The 18,981-nt window shown below is 31.8% G+C and overlaps 1 protein-coding gene across 1 annotated transcript; it reads right to left on the bottom strand.

The window, feature by feature from the left end:
* Nucleotides 1-587: 587 nt before the first annotated feature.
* Nucleotides 588-18,779, bottom strand: LOC127738977 (tRNA (adenine(58)-N(1))-methyltransferase non-catalytic subunit TRM6-like). Its single transcript, XM_052250479.1, has 12 exons — nt 18,657-18,779; nt 13,256-13,386; nt 11,878-11,984; nt 10,608-10,699; nt 10,051-10,134; nt 9,325-9,449; nt 7,458-7,500; nt 5,924-6,281; nt 4,952-5,034; nt 3,655-3,757; nt 2,114-2,200; nt 588-1,357 (listed from the first exon to the last, which is right to left on the bottom strand). The coding sequence occupies exons 1-12, from the start codon at nt 18,761-18,763 to the stop codon at nt 1,268-1,270; spliced, it is 1,410 nt and encodes a 469-aa protein (XP_052106439.1). The 5' UTR covers nt 18,764-18,779; the 3' UTR covers nt 588-1,267.
* Between the last annotated feature and the right edge of the window lie 202 nt (nt 18,780-18,981).

Genomic DNA, 18,981 nt, shown 5'->3' with positions numbered 1-18,981 from the left:
CATTGGTAATAATACCACATCTTATTTTTATGGCTAATATAGTATTAGTCAACAGGAAGACGCCTCACCCTTTTTAACTGATTTTTAATTTGTTCCCAAGTTTTGCTGTAACAATACTGTCCCAGGTTAGGGGGGAGGATCGAGTGCTCACACACGTTTAACCTTATCACATTCTTGATGTGCCTGTGCTAAGTCAGGAGCATGTAATTTAATGGTTGTTGGTTGCCTTATTTGCTTTTCGTTTAAAGTTTATATCATTTATCAGGCTGTTGGTTTTCTCTTTTGGATTATTTTACACTTTGTCATTCCTTTTATAGCTTACTATACAGTATGGGTTTACCTAATGGTTGAAGGTCGTACGGTGACCTATAGTTATTTACCACCTTATAATTTGTTCTTTGGTTAGTTCTCTCATTGGCAATCATACTACATCTGATTTTTATAATGTTGCCTAATCTTGACGCATTATTCTGATTTTTAACACTTTTGTTCAAAGTCTTTAAATTTGTTTACTTGGCATAAAAGCAACAATACCCAACCTTCTGCACCTGTTGCTAGCACTGTACTACAAGAACAACAAGACAGCCTGAAATATTTAGTCCTCTTTGTAAACCTTTTTTTTTATTTGCCATTTTAATATCTCAAGATTGGATAAATTCATTGAACATATGCTTAAACGGCATTAAAGTTACTTCATTAAGGATGTTCACTCCTCTTGTTTTTGAATTTTTGCCAGATATTCGGAATCCTCTAGTTTTATCCATGTAGGGCCATTACAAAATTTTCCACGCTAACCCCAACTTTTCTTTTCATAATTTTATTACATAAAGTTTAAAAAGCCATGTTTGAAAATCCTATAAAATCCTTGTAATTTTTTCATAATTTTTGAAAGCAAAAGGGTGCCAATGTTAAATGTATGAAAAGTCTAGAGAGAATTATTTCCCAACAAATTTTCAACGGCTTATATCTCGAAAACAAGCACACGGACCCTTCATTTTTTTCTGCTATTTTAGTTCCTTTATTTATATACTATCAATTTATAACAGTCTTTTAAAAAGCTTGTTATTTTGAAACAGAGTAGCGAACATCCTTAAATATCTATCCTCCATTGTTTTGAATATCTGCAACCAATCAGAATGTTTTGATGTATCCTTCACCAATAAATCTTCCCATTACTTAAACATCCTGATATGATGACTTGTAAGAGTCCTATTCAATAATGGTCATTTTTCATTTTTTTTTTTATTTCAATGAACCACAATAATCATCAAGTAGGTTTCATTAGAGTGAGAGCTGTCAATAGATACCCTCCTCCTCCACTCATCCCTATATGTGGGTGTGTCCTCATTGGTAATACCTGTAAAAAGAAATACCATAGTTATATCATTACATTTGATAATTAGGTGTTACTTTTATACGATGTGGAAGAAATTCAAAATTTCTGATTTGCAGAAAAAACTGTTTTTGTGTATAATTTATACCCTCTCTCTAATGCAAAATAAATCATCACAAAATATATTGCATCCCACTTTTCTCAGGAACTACTTAACAGAATTACTTCAAATTTGGTCAGCTGCTTGACAGTGATGAGTGTCACCACTTTTTGTTCTTAAAAGTTCTTATATTAAAAATAAAAGGAAATATGAATGACACTAGCAGCTTAATCATTTTTGACTCCATGCAGATAAACTGCATACTGTCCTCGTGTATGTGTTGTCGACCCAAAGGTAGTGTTGTTTCAGAATTAGCACTTTATATTCCAGTTAGATTTTCAATAAATGTAATCCATCTTTTCCACTAGTCATAATTTTTACGCATGGAAATTATGTATAAAACTAACAAAAATCCACTAGAAAATAAAAATAAGAAGATGTGGTATGATTGTCAATGAGACAACTCTCCACAAGAGACCAAATGACACAGAAAATAGTAGAAGTATGTTGAAAAGGTAAAACTTATGAAGTGAAAATGATACAAAAATTAAAAACCAAAATTGTTAAGCAGAATGATAGCATTCAAGTAAATTAGGAAAATGTTAAAAATACAACAATTTGTTTTTAAAGGTCAGATTAATGTGCCACCTATTTAAAGGTATATGCCCAATTCATAATACCTGATACTCTCTGAGCCATGTCTCAGTCAGCCTGAAGTTTACAATTCCTCCTCTTTCTCTCATAAAGGCATAACAGTCCATTAATGGCTGAAAGAACAATCATAATTATACATTTTTACAGCTCAAGCTAAAACCCTCAGTCCAATATTGGTCAAGGGATGATATAGAAAATGCTGTACAATGATCTATTTGTCCATATTTTAAACTATAAATTAGGAAAAATAAAAAAAGAAATAATATGCTTCAATTTGGTTTTGGCTTATTTTGTTTTGTTTTGGCTCTTTTAAGTGAGTGCATTATTTAACATTTCAATAATTCTCATAACCACATCAGGTCTTCTCCAACTTTCAACAAAGACGGGGCAAATGGTTTCTAGCAACAAGGTCACAATATCAGAGACATTGTTTAAAAAACTGAAAGATAAACTGGTCTGTATAGTAAGAATGTTGCTCTTTTCAAACAGTTTTATTAACAGTAAGGTTGATTTTAAATCTAATCCATTTTACATTTTGTACATGGCTGTGTATGTATACCTAGAGTGTTGATTGGGATTTTACAATTAAGGGCTGACTTGGAAACTCATCAATTTTCAAGACAAGCAATAGTTTTCAGGGAAATTTACCTTTGTTGTACAAATGAAGCATTCTAAGACTAAAATAATTCTATGATGCTTTTTAACAATTTCTTAATACAGTCCTTCTTAATGAGATATCTTCAATGGTTGTAGCAGCCTTTCCTCTGCAAGTTAGGTGTAATAAAACAATTGTGCCTTTTAAAAGGGTGAAATATCCAAAATTGTTAACCCTAAAATTTTATTTCCCTTTTACATGTATGGATATTCACCTTTCATGCTATAATTATATATTATTATCACATGACTGCTCGTCTATCAAACTCATAATCAAATCTAATGGAAGATGAAGACTTAGAGGAAGCTAATTATGAGATCATAATGTTCTTAGCATTTTATTAGCAGACAATATCACCTGAAAGTTACTGGTATATAATTTTAAGCTTTCAGTATTCATTTCAGATATTTGTGAAGTTTTTGTTATTTTCTAGTGGTTGGTAGTAAACCTGTGAGCTCTGTTATTCATTCTCCTTATTGGACTAATCACCATGGAATTGTACAAATGTATAGAAAGTGCCACTCTATAGTGATTAAGATTATAACACAATGTTGACTGCTGTACCCCTATTTTTGACATTTTTTCCTATTATGTCTGTTTGTTTTGTTCACACATTGTCGTAAATATAATGGAATTATATGCGACTGTCATACAAGTGAGAGGTTTAGCTAGCTATAAAACCAGGTTTAATACAACATTTTCTACATAAGGAAATGCCTGTACCAAGTCAGGTATATGACAGTTGTTTTCCATTCCTTTGATGTGTTTGAGCTTTTGATTTTGCCATTTGATAAGGGACTTTCTGTTTTGAATTTTCCTTATTATACTTTTTACTTTACTAAATTGAAACAATAAATCAATTATTTTTACAAATTATCTTTTAATATCATAATTTATCCTTATCAATATTACCTCTTTGTGTTGACTGTACAAAACTATTGGTCGACATGGAGCTATATATTCTAACAGAGCCAATACTATAGGTGTTGGATGATATTTACAGGCCACTATCAATCTATCAAATATTCAAATAATTAATGTTTAGTATTATTTATGCTATGGTAATATTGTTGGGAAATGAATTTTCAAGAATTCTAATAGTGGAATTGTGATATAAAAACTCAATATATCAGATGCATGTAGAAAATGACATGAGTGAATCATCACTGTTGTTTGGTCATGAGCTTATTTGAAGATATACTAATTCTTTAATTAGTCATTCTTCTTAAAACATTGACTTTTAATGTAAAAAAGAAGAAAATGCAAAGAACTATATCTTATTCTATCCTTCTCACTTTGTTTTGATGCAACATCACTGACAAGGCCTTGACAACACCTTACTCTGGAGGTATAAATATCCAGATATATAGACCCTCTCCTGTTGACAATAAACAATCTACTGTTAAATTTGGATGAAACATACAAGTTTTCTACAGAAAGGTATGAAGGTTTTAGAACCTCCTGCTAATAGATCCGTTCTCCTGATCATAATTCTATCATTTCCTGCTTTAAGGATGTTTGCTTCTCCTTTTCAAAATAACAAGCTTTTTAAAAGACTGTTATAAATTGATAGTATATAAATAGAGGAACTAAAAATGCAGAAAAAATGAAGTGTGTTTGTTTTCGAAATATAAGTCATTGAAAATTTGGCAGGAAATGAATCTCTCTTAGAGTTTTCATACATTTAACTTTGGCACCTTTTTTCTTTCGAAAAAAATGAAAAAATAACAAGGATTTTATAAGATTTTCAAATCCGGCTTTTTAAACTATATGTAATAAAATTATAAAAAGAAAAATAGGGTTTAGTGGGCAAAATTTTAATGACACTACAGGGATTCCGAATATGTGGCAAAAAAATCAAAAACAAGAGGAGCGAATATCCTTAATAACATTTGTCTTTCACATGTATGATGATTTAATACCAAAACTGGTGTTCTACTCAACAAAATTGTTAATCTTTTTGTAATCTTTTGTTTCATTACAATATTATAAATCCAAAAATGTTTGCAAGCATTTATTCTTGTGATTGTTGGGACTGCTGACAAAAGTATGAGATTAATTAGTACAATTTCAGGAATCTGCAAAGGAATAATTCTATCAAAATTTCAAATGTGTGTTTTTATTTTTCCGAAATCTATCCATTCGTAATTTTTCAAATAATAAAATACATTGCCAAGATTTGTGAATTTACAGTATTTTACACACTAACCCGTCCATATTTCTCTGTAACAACAACTGTTTAGCTTCTCTTATTTTTTTGTTTCTTAGATTTCTGCTGAGTTCTCTTGTTTCCTAAAATAATCACAATGCAAAGAGTGTGTAAGTTTAAGTCATTTGTTGGTGAAGGTCTAGACAGTCCAAGTTATTTGATGTTTCATTTTCAATCTTAATATAGGTAAAATTAATATATAGATGTTTACTTAAGGAATGACTGTAATATTTTTTCTGTCTATGAAGAAATAACACCAAAAACGTGGTGCACACTGAATAACTTGCATACTGCACCACCTTTTTGAGGTTATTTCTTCATAGACAGAAAAAATATTACAGTCAGTCCTTACAATTTAATTCTAAATTCCATTTACTGTGGATTCATTTATTTTCGTGGGTATCAATTTTCGTGGATTGAGGAAAACTTGCATTTTCGTGGATATTTGATTTCGTGGTTTTGTCAATCTGTGCACACAAAGTCATAGAAAATTTGTAATTCGTTGAACATTTGAATTCATGGTTCCCTTGTACCCACGAAACCCACGAAAATTGGTATCCAACGAAAAATAATGAATCCACAGTATAGGGACTAAATCATGAAAAAACGTTGATGACGTCACGGTCACATGACATAATTATGTATATGAGCTGATAGACAAAAAACTTTCAGCCAATCAGAAGACGTGTTACATCCAAAAGTAAATTATTGTAACTTGATGTCAGAAAAACAAGGGTCAGCAGATAGGGATTTTTTTTTAAATTTTACTTTTATTCTGTTGGAGTATGTGGTATAAAAAAAATTATATAGGGAATGGGGTAAAAAATACAGAAATTCAGTTGACAGTTAACACACATAATCGAAAAATGTATTTGAATATATCTGTAGGGATTTTGAATTGGTGGTGTGACACCGTAATGTGTTATCAAACCTAGTTCAATAGAATGCCATGAGTTAAGTAATCATAGTTACCCTATCTCTGTGCTTTCTTTTCCCCTGATTTCCTTCTTGTTTCTTTGATGTTTTATCTGTTTCCTTTGTTTCTACTGAGATCAGATCTACACATTCTTTTTCTTTTGTCTCATCATTTTCTGTTTTGACTTCATTTTCACTTTGATCCATACTTTCTGTCTCAGTTTTATTTTTGTTTTCAGTTTCCTTTGCAATATCATTTTGAGTCTGATCTGTTTTACTTTCATTTTTATTTCTAGATTCACTTTGTTCGTCATATGGTGAGTCTGGATTCTCTATCTGATTGGTTTGATTCAGAGGAAAACTATAGAGGGTGTCCAAAAAGTGTTGAGGAAAGTCCATAGCCTCTAATGCAGGTCTGAAATCAAAGCAGTCATGGATTCAGAGTTTTAAAAATTATGTTATTTCATTTTCAGTTTTTAGTTTTATTTTAATTTTGGTGTGCAAGTTATGAAATTACACTTGGTTCTTTTCTTTCATTTTTTTCAACAACAGAGAATAAAAAAGATAATTCTGTAAACTCAGAAATATAAGATGCAAGTTCTTATTATTGAAAAAATTCATCCAGTGGCATTATTGGCATAAATAAAACCTGAATTTACAGTATTTAATCTGGGGTATGGATGATTAAAACAGAAAATTATTTTGATTTATAAATTTCTGCATTTATAACCAATACAGTTAACCTATATATCTGGAGTCGGTTTCAAAAAAAAATTTACGACTAAGATTGGTCGTAAGTCAAGAACAATTCAGTATACTTACGATCAATCTTAGTCTTAAGTTTTTTTGTGAAACTGACTCCAGGCACCTACTTGTAAATATTTCACATCTACCTAATATTAGAAGTATGTATAACTACTATTCATTTCTTACAGAAACCTGTTAATCTGATACACAGTATTAAAAGTCTTCCTGAAACAAGGCATTTATTTTCAAAAATAAGACTTCTTTAAACATGGCATTTAAGTTTAAATTCTACAGCTATGATATATTTGGTAGATACTTAATATGTAAACATACTATTCATGCAACCGCATTTTCCAGGCCTTAAAACATTGACAGAAGAAATCATTAATGTAAATAAATTTTCTTGTAATTGGTTAATGTAATACATGTACCATAGATTTTCCTGAGAACATGAGCAATTTTAGTTTCAACACCAGAAACTTTTTAAAATAGCTGTTGATAAAATTAACACAGAACTGACTTACCAGTTTGCACCATCTGCAAGATAAACTGGTTTTCACAGTAAAGATTTTGATTGCAATGAAAAATCTTCAGTAAAGAAAAAATATAAAACTGAGCATTTAATATCATTTCAATATCATTTATGACTCTATATATGCTTAATTTTACAGAAAATCAACATAAACTATATGGTGACCTATAGTTGCTTACATCCACGTCATTTGGACTCCTGTGGATACTTCTTTTATTGGCAATCATACCACATTTCCTTATTTCATATTTTGATCTTTTTATGCATATAACAACAACTTAACTCGGTCTTGTATTATGGAAACGTTATTACCTGGTCACTTCACCTGTGTGAAAATGTATAACCTTCCCATGTCCTGTAAAATAAATTGACAGAATTAATATGTGTGATAAATGATAACATCCAATCCAAGTGGCAAGATAGAAAAAGTAGAACCCTTGGGAAGTTTTAGGAAGAAAGTATTATTTCAAAAACTTTGTGGAAGAAAGGATTTCAATAATTAAGATTCAAACAAAGAAAAACTGTACAATGAGCATACATGTGATGGACTGTGAAACTAAGATCAGGAGTTTGGGAAATTTTGGTCAGGAGATTAGGACTCACATCAGGAGGTTTTTAATCGACATAAATTCTGTCGTAAATGTAATCGTGTGCTGTAGAAATTGTCTGTTAAAGTGTGTTTTCTTCAACTTTCCATCCGAATGTATTATGTTTATAGTACCCTTGTACTTATAAATTTTCTCTATCTTTTTAAACTTTCAACTTGTTCAATCTAATTCTTCTTTTTTAGTATGTTCTTTAAATTTTTTAGGTCATATCTTTTTTAACATTATTCATTGCAATCAGAACATTTGCTTATCTATCTGCAAGTAGATCTTTTACTTTTAACTTTATGCAAGTAGATTTTTAATGCATGATAAGTAACACATTCAAACTGTACAACAAATGGAAGTTTTTAACGACCTTGACTGGCTATACAGCCCTTGCACGATCGGATTTCAAACCGTAATCATGGGTCATAGTTATTATATAAATTTCAATTTAAGCCTTGAAAGGAAGTATAGAACCCTCAAATAATTTTCAAATTATTTTTTTTTTTTTATTTGTCCTAAGACATTTAAAATCATTTAATTACCATCCTTTTATGATTATTTGTTCAATTTATATTTTATTTATATTCTTTTAAAAATTTACATTATTTAAAGGAAAGAAACTTTAAACAGGATAAATCAAGGGAAGTAACCCAACATTCATTTTAAATACACAAAGTTTTATTACACAACGACAGTTAGCCTGAGGTAAAAAACTTGATTACCAGTATGTTTGACACCCAAGGTGACAAGTGAAGCCATATAATAATGCATGTTAATTGATTTACAGGTTAAATATAACTTCAGGTAAAGTCAGTTACACCAGATATGTTGGGCTGAAAGTTTTCATTCATGAAATATTTCATACACGGGATTTTTTTGTCTTCAACCGGAGGTCGGGAGGAGACCCCTGAAAACGGGATCTTTGTAGTCCCGTCGGGAGGTTCACATGTATGGATGAGTTATGCCACTGTTGTGTAGGCAGCAGTAGTGTCAAACCAGTAGGTGATAGCAAAACATGCAGTAACACATGACAGTCACAGTGAAAATCATTTGATTTACCTTCATGTTCATAGTCTATGTAGAGCCCCTAATTATAACCATATCAATGTTATAAGTACCCCCTGTTAATTCAAAAGAATATTCTGTTTAAAAAAAAAGAAGAATGTATTCCTATCTAAAACCTTTTTTTAGGGCAAATTATTTACGGCAGAAGGAACAAAAATTTTGCTATCCCGATATATGAAAGATACTAAATTATATTTTATAGTTGATAAGAGGTAGATCCTTTACTTTTTCATTGGAAAATGTGGTCTTTAAAAGAAACATATAAGGTAGAATTCTACTTCAAGTAGTCATGAGTACTCTGTATAATCAGACAACTACTTCAGAAAAGTCCAGGAAGTAAATAAAAAATTCAAGTCAGACATAATTTGCATAAAATTCTTTTCATTACAAACTTATAGAAAATTGTGTTTCGTTGAACTTTTAAATTTGAGATTGATATATACCCACAAAATCAACAAAAATTGGTATCCCAAGAATAATAATAAATCACAGTATTTTATTCCAAATGAATAAATAATCACCTCCAAGTCTTTCTAAGACTGCTCCGACTACAAGTCCATTAGTGGTATCCACAACAGCCATGTTACAATTGGCTCGAACATTACTGTAGGTCAAAATCTGGGCTAATGTGTCAATTCTTATGTGGCTAAAAATAAAACAGTAGACCATAAAGAGGCAAATTTTTATTACAACTCATCTTTCATCTTTATTTCTAAGTTAGTGTAAAGGACAAACTAATTAAACTTGCAAATGCATGAGTATAAGTATGAGTTAAAAATCATATTTGAAAACCGGTATCACTTAATTATATCTGTAAATAAACATCAATTTTATTTCTATAGATTCTGGACGAAAACTAGGGGCAGACAAGCAACTTTCAGATCCTTTTTTTAAACAATTTATGAAAATAAGACTCAAGGTTCCTTTATTATCTATAGCAAAAGCTACAAAAAGTACAATATTAAATTGAAACTTGTTTATTCTTATTTTCAAAAAGTAAAATATGAAATGAAATTCAGTCCTTTTTGTAATATGTTGACAGTAACATTCAAAATTAAATAGCAGGGTGAAAGATCTGGTTTTAATCATACTGAATCTGCCATAAATTGACGCAAAATATCATGAGCAATCTAACTTCAACTTTCCACTGGTAAATAATTTTTCAAGCTTGATATTAAAGTATGACATGACAATGAACATCTTTAGGTATATGATAGTTCTATGTTTGAACATGACAGATAACATACCAAATTTTCTGTGGAGCTTTTCCATGGTACATTTCACAAAGTAATCTGGCTGTTGGTTTCAAAACTGTAAAAATTTGTAAATGTCTGAAAAATAAATTTTACTTAGTGTTAACATGGTTAAGGGCATACAATACAATTACAGGGGAGATTATAACAGTGCTAACAAAAAATGATATATTTTTGAAATGTCACAATGTGAAAATATGTTTGTTTTTCACTGATTTTAATCATTACTTACAAAAATGAACATAAACTCCTGTTTTTTTTTTATGAATTACATAAGGCTAAATTATACATGAAGACGATTATAAGTACAATTTTTTAATAAGAAAATCACAGTGATTTTTTTTTAAATTAGATGAATATACAACAGAAAATCTTTTTTTTCCTAAAAACATGAAAGTATAATAAATATGAAATCATTATCAGTTACAATATGTGTATTTTCTGGAGTCATTGTTTTTAAATATTGTCTCCCTGCCTCGATTTAAAGTAAGAAAATTGGCCATAGAAGCTAAATAAACAGTTCAAATAGCCTAATAGACTTGTCATTTTACTTTTTCTTCTTCTTCTTGATCCATTTTTCCTGTGCATATTCTGTTTTGTCCTTAAATGTTGTACTATTTTCTATCAGCTGACCAATAATTTTCTGTAAAATAAAGAATACCTTATTATCATGAACAAAAATTAGCTGTGTAATTTTTAAAACAGGCAAATGCAAAATGTGTATTAGTAGTATTTTTGTTGGAATACCTATTTTTGCTATTATCACATTTCAGGTTGCACATTGTAAATACAGCTGTTTCACAAACCACGCCACCTTTGGGGAGATATATAATAATCATAGATATTTTGTTTTGTTTACCTACTGGATCCCCAATATGATCTCTATGTTTCATCTCATAGAGACACAACTTGAAAATTTTACCAGCCAAAATGAATTCTGAGGAAGACCCAAAGTGAAGGGAGGGGTAGTACAGAATTCTAGTATAAGTTTAAACTCTTAGAATTTCGAGGCATATAAATGTTGAAAATATGCCGCACAGCCCTATGTTTTGACCTTTGAAAAAAATAGTTGTGCATATGAACTTTCCATTCTAGGATATAATATTTTAGTGAAAGTGGCACAGTTTTAGCCATAAAAGGAGTTCCTATGGAAAATTGCATTGACTATATTTACAGAAGTGCAACCTTCATAGGTTTCAAAATATGAAGGAGGCAAATTATTATTTATAACTAAAAAGATCATTAATTTTTAAATGGGATAAAAATACACTACAGAAGGGCAAAATTCCATGATACTTCTTCAATTTGGAAATCACAGGGTCAGTATGGAAGTAATGAAAATTCACCCCTGAAAACAGCAGAAATGATGTGATATTTTCATACATGTGTTAAAAAATGTGGATATAATTACTATGAACATATTATGACTACTAAAAAGGATGGCCTTTCAAAAAGATTGACAGAAATTAAAATAAATTTTAAAACAAAATCAAATATGCATGTCAATTTTTAATGAGACAATAGCCAACAATGCACTGAAACCAGGGCTCTCGGTCATAAAAGTTTTCTCAGTACTTCGGATACAAAAGTTGTGCTTGAAACACCAAATCCAGTACTCTGCTTGGTTGAATTCTGAGTCTGAGCATGAGAACCGTACTTGAAATTTTTATCACAAGGCCAGAAAATATCTTGAGTAATTCAACTTGGTGGTATTCCTATTTCAAACTTTATATTTTATCAATGTTTATAGATGTACAATTTTTATATCAAAAACTCATATAAGAATTAAATGTTTCATATTTTATGTCAATAATTAATTACCTCCCCTTCCATACCAGTCTTTTTCATTAGTTCAATATCATCACGTGACAGTTTCTGATTGGAATCTAAATCATGCAGTCCTCTGTTATCTTTTCCCTGTTCTGTTGCTAAAATGAGTGATATATCTTTATCATTATGCTATCCAATTAATCTTTACAAGAGGTCAATATGATATATATTGTGTTATAAATAAAAAACAAACTATAGACTGAGATCCAAACCTGAGGTCATTCTTGATCTGTTTTAGGTTCCTGGAAATACACTCTGGTATGAAAACAAAGTGTGGTAACTAAAAGGATAAGAAGACAACCTCATGCAAGATTAATGGGTTTTTTTTATGAGTGAATTCTTGCAATCTTCTTTCCAGAATTATGACTCCATCATAGAATCAACTAAAATCTGAAAAACAGTCAGGTGTTTTTGTCTTGAATACACCAAGATTCATTAAGATTGGCTATATCAAACAGTTGATAAATATTTCCTTACAGCTCTTCTATAAGATTTTGATCAACTTGCTTTACCTATTAAACAATCTATGTTTGTTTGGATGTTTGTAAACAAAAGGTAGGAAGTCTGTTTATTATATACTGGAATTTGATTGGACAATAAACATAACTTCATTGCATGTCAATTTTTATTGTCTAATCAAATATCAGTATATACAAAACAGACTGAAACTCCGCCTTCCCATTGTTTGCAAACATCCAAGCAAATATAGCAAGCAACTTGATCAAAGGTTTGCTTTGCATGCTTTTATAGAAGAGCTGTAAACATATTTATTCAAATAAATATGAAGGTAGTGATCAATTTTTTCACAAAAAAATTTGAGGCTTTACCTTAATCCACAACAATGTCAAAAGGGAAATAACTTGTTCAATAATTAGAACAAAAAATATGAGGAACATTTTAGCTTTTGTCCCTTATTTCAAAAGTCACATTCATGCTTTGAAGAGTAATCTATTCAATAACTTTTATTATTACTGATGTAAATGCATGATAACAATTTCGGTGCAAAAAACATGTTTCTTGTTAAATCTTCAAAAGCATGGGAAAATAAATGTACACTCACGAACAAAAGTGTGGGATGCCAACTGAATAATATTAGGCATCAAAACAAAAACACAATCTTAATAAAACAAACAAAACAGTCCAAGGTCAACTTTGCCTGAGGAAATTGCATTAATTTAAAACAACTCCACACAGTTTTTACAAAATATGAGTACCAGGTACTTGCAACTGGGTGGACGATTCCCTTAGAGACTTCCAAGTAAACCAAAAGCAGTACCAACATAGTGGTGGTAATCAAAATATATCATATTGCTTTCAATGTGCATGATACTGTTCTGTCTGAGTTAGGCACATTCTTTTCTAAACTTACACTGGAAAGCTTCATCTAGTTCCTTTTTGTTGACTTTTACCATTTCTCCATTTGTGACCCTGAAAGTTGTTCCATAACGATGTCCAATTACTCCATCTAATGTAAATTTCACTTTATCTAACCAAACAAATCTATAATGAAAGATAAATTGTACTTTCCATCAATAATTTGTAATTTACATGTAGCAAATTATTTGCAATATATAAAAGCAATTTTCCACCCAGTAAAAAAAGAGGTCTAACTCTTGCAAAATATTTCCTTCATTCAAATTTTCAAATGGATCAAAATTTCAGGATTTACGAAAGAAACTTCCTTGTCCAAGTACCACAGTGTTTACTTAAAATACCTACACTAAAGAGCAGGGCTTCCAAAAAATATTTGAGCCAGCCGGACATTTTATATCTTATCCCGATTTTAATCCCTTAAGACTAAGTCACAAAAGGCAATTATGGTAATCAGATGGCCATCCCAATGATTGACATTAGATTAAAAAAAAACGATATTAAACTTTACTTTGATGTGAATTTGATGTTCGGACGTAAACTGTTAAATTGGCAGTGCATAATTCGAAGTGGGCACATCAGCGTACTCATAACTGCCTTAGACTCTTTATTTGTGCAAAATTACGTTGTCAAAAACTTTACTTTCGTTTTTAAAATCACATTTTCCTAATACCGGATGTTGACCTGACAATGGTAAAACATGGACCAGAAACGGATACGTAAAATCTGTGTACGTTTACAAAGCACAACTGAGTGAAGAAGCTCTTTCCATGTTATTTCTTCAACAAAATACTTGAAATGAACGTTAGATACAGGTATCAATGATAATTTTTATCATTTTTTAAGAAATGTAGGATGCATAATTAAATTTCCCTACTGCGCACATGCGCACACATGTTCTAGTTCATACAACGTAGTTCTTACGATTTTTCATTTAAAACCTTTTTAAATTTTTCATCAAATCATGTTTATAAACGTATTTCTTATAATTTCAATCTTTTGGACTAAATCAATTAGATAGAATCCGCTGAAATGTAAGAAATTAACTTTGAATAGACCGATCAATTTATACGATGTCCGGTACTGGAAATAGTTTACCTGTCACCTGAACAGGTATATTTCAGCTGTCCAACAACTAATTAGCCTTGATTAAAATTAGAAAGTATTGAAGTAGGGGTTGTTTTGATAGTAATTAATCATCATGTCACTTTTATGACCTGAAATGTGTGGCTGTTAAAGGCAAAAGGTTGGGTCAAAAAGATCACGAATGAAAGAACCTTAGTGAGCGCGCTCACATACCCCACGTCCCGACATTGTAATTGGAGAAATAAAATAAGTGTAAGAAAAAAAAATTGAATCATAATTTGCTGTCAATATGCACATCTACATAGTATGTCCTTATTATCTACACAGTTTCATGAAATTCTGTTTTTTGGTTTAAGAGGAGTTGCGATGACAAAAGGTTGCAGTAGTATATTGGGCAAATAAGTTCAAATGGGCGTAATTCCTGGAAAAAAAATTGAATCGCAATTTCCTGTCGATATGCACATCTACCATGTGTACGTAGTATGTCCTTATTATCTGAAAAGGTTTCATGAAATTCTGTTGTGTGGTTTGAGAGGAGTTGCGATGACAAAAGGTTGCAGTAGTATATTGGGCAAATAAGTTCAAAGGGGCGTAACTCCTGGGGAAAAAAATTAATCGTAATTTCCTGTCGATATGCACATCTACGTAGTATGTCCTTATTATCTGAAAAGGTTTCATGAAATTCTGTTGTGTGGTTTGAGAGGAGTTGCGATGACAAACTGTTGCAGTAGTACATTAAAGTAAATAAGTTCAAAGGGGCGTAACTCCTAGAAAAAGAATTGAATCGTAATTTCCTGTTGATATGCACAACTACATAGTATGTCCTTATTATCTAAAAAGGTTTCATGAAATTCTGTTGTGTGGTTTGAGAGGAGTTGCCATGACAAGAAACAGGACTGACGGACTGATGGACGGACAGACAGACGGACAGAAGGGTCAAAAACATTATACCCTCCGCAACTCGTTGCGTGGGGTATAATTATGCTAAAATGACCGTCTCTTAAGAAAGCCTCGACAACTAAAAAGTAGATGACCGTTTCATGCTTTGCCCAGCCGGACTTTTACCTGACATTATACAATTGTCCGGAATATATGACCGTTTTGGAAGCCTTGCTAAAGAGGTGTAAAAAACATATGGAAAATAAATGGGGAATGTGTACATGGGACACAGATGATGCCCCCGCTTGCATATCATATAAAGTTAAAAAGGGACATGACTGAAGAACGGTAAAAGTGACGCTACCAAAATTTGTACTTGATCTGAGTTTTGTGGTAATGAAAGAACCTTAGTGAGCGCACTCACATACCCCACATCCCCACATTGTCATTGGAGAAATAAAATAAGTGTAAGAAAAAAAAATTGTATCAGAAAAAAAATTAAAAATCATAATTTCCTGTCAATATGCACATCTACATATATAGTATGTCCTTAATTTCCTGTCAATATGCTCATCTACATAGTATGTCCTTCTTATCAACACAGTTTCATGAAATTCTGTTGTGTGGTTTGAGAGGAGTTACGTTGACAAAAGGTTGCAGTAGTATATTGGGCAAATAAGTTCAAAGGGGCGTAACTCCTGAGAAAAAAATTGAATCGTAATTTCCTGTCGATATGCACAACTACATAGTATGTCCTTATTATCTAAAAAGGTTTCGTGAAATTCTGTTATGTGGTTTGAGAGGAGTTGCGATGACAAGAAACAGGACTGACGGACGGGTCATAAACATTATACCCTCCGTAACTCATTGCGTGGGGTATAATAAGTATTGTGTATATGTTTCATAACATTTGGTTGAGGCAAACTTAAGTTAGAGAACGGAAACGAAAAATTCAGCATTTTTCAATTTGTAAAGGGGCATAACTCTAGAACAGTTAAAGTGACAAGATCAATTACAAAATAAAAATAACAATTTAATTTTCAATATAACCTAATAAATGAAACACAATCATTTAAAACAAATATTGGGTACGAGTTGGTAAAAAAAGGGTATGAGTTGATTGAGTACAAGTTGGCAAAGGTCCAAGTTGACATGTATCAGACTTTCCAATGGATAGAAGCAAGTGCCTGTGGGCTACATTTGTATGTGTCAGTTCACAGTTGAGGTTTGTTTTATGTTAGGGCTAACATTAGATTTAGTTTTAAGGTTATTGTTAGTTTTATATAGCTCTACAGCGCAAATGATATGGGTAATTTAGAAGGGTAATTAAGGACCCCAAGTTTTGGGTCCTTAAATGGCTTAAGGTTCATCATAACAAATGGACAAATATGGCCAAATTTTCACCTCAAAAACTACTCTGTGTACAGTCTTACCTGTGCAGTTTGGAAAGTTTTAAGGCCTGGCATCCACTAAATATATATATGTTTAATGTATTTTGCATATCAGAAAAATAAAATCCTTTTTGGATTTTAATGCACATTTTTTTTCCTTCCTGCAGAAGGTGTAAAAATAAACTAAGTTGGGATACAACTTTGAGATGCTCCCTCTCAGGTTACAACTGGTTTGTATTGTATTGATTGTCCTTGATTGGCATGCTGACTGTGGGGTATGGGCTTTGCTCATTGTTAAAGGCCATACGGTGACCTATAGTTGTTAATTTCTGTGTCATTTGGTCTCTTGTGGAGAATTGTCTCATTGGCAATCACACCACATCTTTTTTATATATGGACAATAGATATCTACACATCTATAGGTGAGTTAAAGGTAGTAACCGAGTGGACAGTATCAAATTCAATTCAGGTGTTTGTTTATTTTTACACCCTACAGGACGAAAAAAAAAATGCCCATCAAAATCCAATAAACTGCTTCGCTGAGCGCAGCTAGATATGCCCGCAGAGGTCCAACCCTGAACAGTTTGGGCAAAAATGGACACAACATTCAAGCTTGATACAGGTCTGAATTTGGATTATTGAATATTGTCTGAAAACTGGAAAATCCCCCCTTTTTAAATGAATAAAACCCCATAACTCGGAAATGTAAAATCTAAAATTTATAAAATTCTAAAGGGAGCTTACATCAATAGATATCAACAATTCATCAAAGTTTCATGAGAACTGCTGAAAGCATTTTTGAGTTATTGTCCGAAAACTGGAAAAAAACCCTTTTTTTTATGAATAAAACCCCGTAACTTGGAAACATAAAATCTAAAATTTATAAAAGGGAGCTCATGTCAATAGATATAAACAATTAACCAAAATTTCTTGCAAGTTGGTGAAAGCATTCTTAGAGTTATTGTCCAAAAACTGGAAAATCCCCCTTTTTTTAATGAATAAAACCCCATAACTCTGAAACGTAAAATCTAAAATTTATAAAAAATGAAAGGGAGCTCATGTCAATAGATATAAACAATTCACCAAAGTTTTATGCAAATTGGTTAAAGCGTTTTTTGAGTTAATGTCCGACATGTTGACGACGGACAGACGGACGGACGGATAGACAGACAACGGTATACCATAATACCTCCTGTAAACGGACGTATAAAAATGATTTTTTCTTTCTGAAACGCAAAATGCATTTAACTTTTATATATCAAGTGGATGCTATACATGTCGGACATTAATTCTGATTCAGATTTGTTTCTAATGACTACCAACAAACAAGCAGTGTTAGTACCATGCTCAACAACCTTGGATGGGAAACCCTACAATCTCGAAGAGCCAAAGTTAAAACCATCTTACTATACAAGATAGTCATCCACCTCGTAGACATCCCAACAGAACCATACCTCATACCAACAGGTGTTTCCACTCGAGGACACAACACCAGATACCTCCAACCACACTGTCGAACCCTAGTATACCAACATTCCTTCTTCCCGAGTGCCATCAGAATTTGGAACTACCTGCCACAGCCACTAGTCAGTTTGCCAACCCTCGATGGGTTCAAACAGGCACTGGCTACCTCCACCGTCTCCTAAATTGTAATTATTGGTTTTTAACTGTAAATACTCTTTTTTTAACTGTATATAGAGGAGGGCTGTACTGCTATGCGTCAGTGTGAATATACTCAAAATGAGTCCTACACTTAACCAGAAGAAGAAGTAGGCCTTAAAACTTTACAAACTGCACAGGTCTGTCTGTACACAGAGTAGTTTTTGAGGTGAAAATACGGCCTTATTTGTCCATTTGTTATAATGTACCTTAAATACCCATATCACTATTATATCAGCTACAGCAACAGTTAGTAATCTTCAATATAAATGAAGCTGTAACTGTATACCAGAAGAAGAAGAAGAAGTAAAAGAGCTTATCGAGAGTTCCGGTTAATTTACATAATTAAACGTTTGTTAGTCAGATTTTTTCAGTATCACATACCTCTTCTTTTTAATCTGAAATACTTGACAACATTTTCCTTTCTTTAGTATCACCTGATCATTTTCAGACAACAATTTAGTTGAAGAAATGTTTTCTGCACATGCCATTTTAGAAAATGAAAGTAAATTTCGCTTTCAATTATGAACGTATTACGTAGTTTTGAAAATACCTTTTGGTAAACGCACAAATGACTTGGAAAGTGATGCGTAATCATGCAGCGACACCTATGTAAACAACTCCACGTGGTAACAGGCGGTTTCACTTTGATTATTGTATCCAGACTTCCAAAGCAACACCAACAAAAATGTAGACTGGACAAAAGAAA

The sequence above is a fragment of the Mytilus californianus genome, unplaced genomic scaffold, assembly GCF_021869535.1.
Source record: "Mytilus californianus isolate M0D057914Y unplaced genomic scaffold, xbMytCali1.0.p SCAF_4, whole genome shotgun sequence".
Taxonomy (NCBI): domain Eukaryota; kingdom Metazoa; phylum Mollusca; class Bivalvia; order Mytilida; family Mytilidae; genus Mytilus; species Mytilus californianus.
Note: the sequence above shows the minus strand (reverse complement) of the source record. Positions and strands in the feature narration are given on the sequence as shown.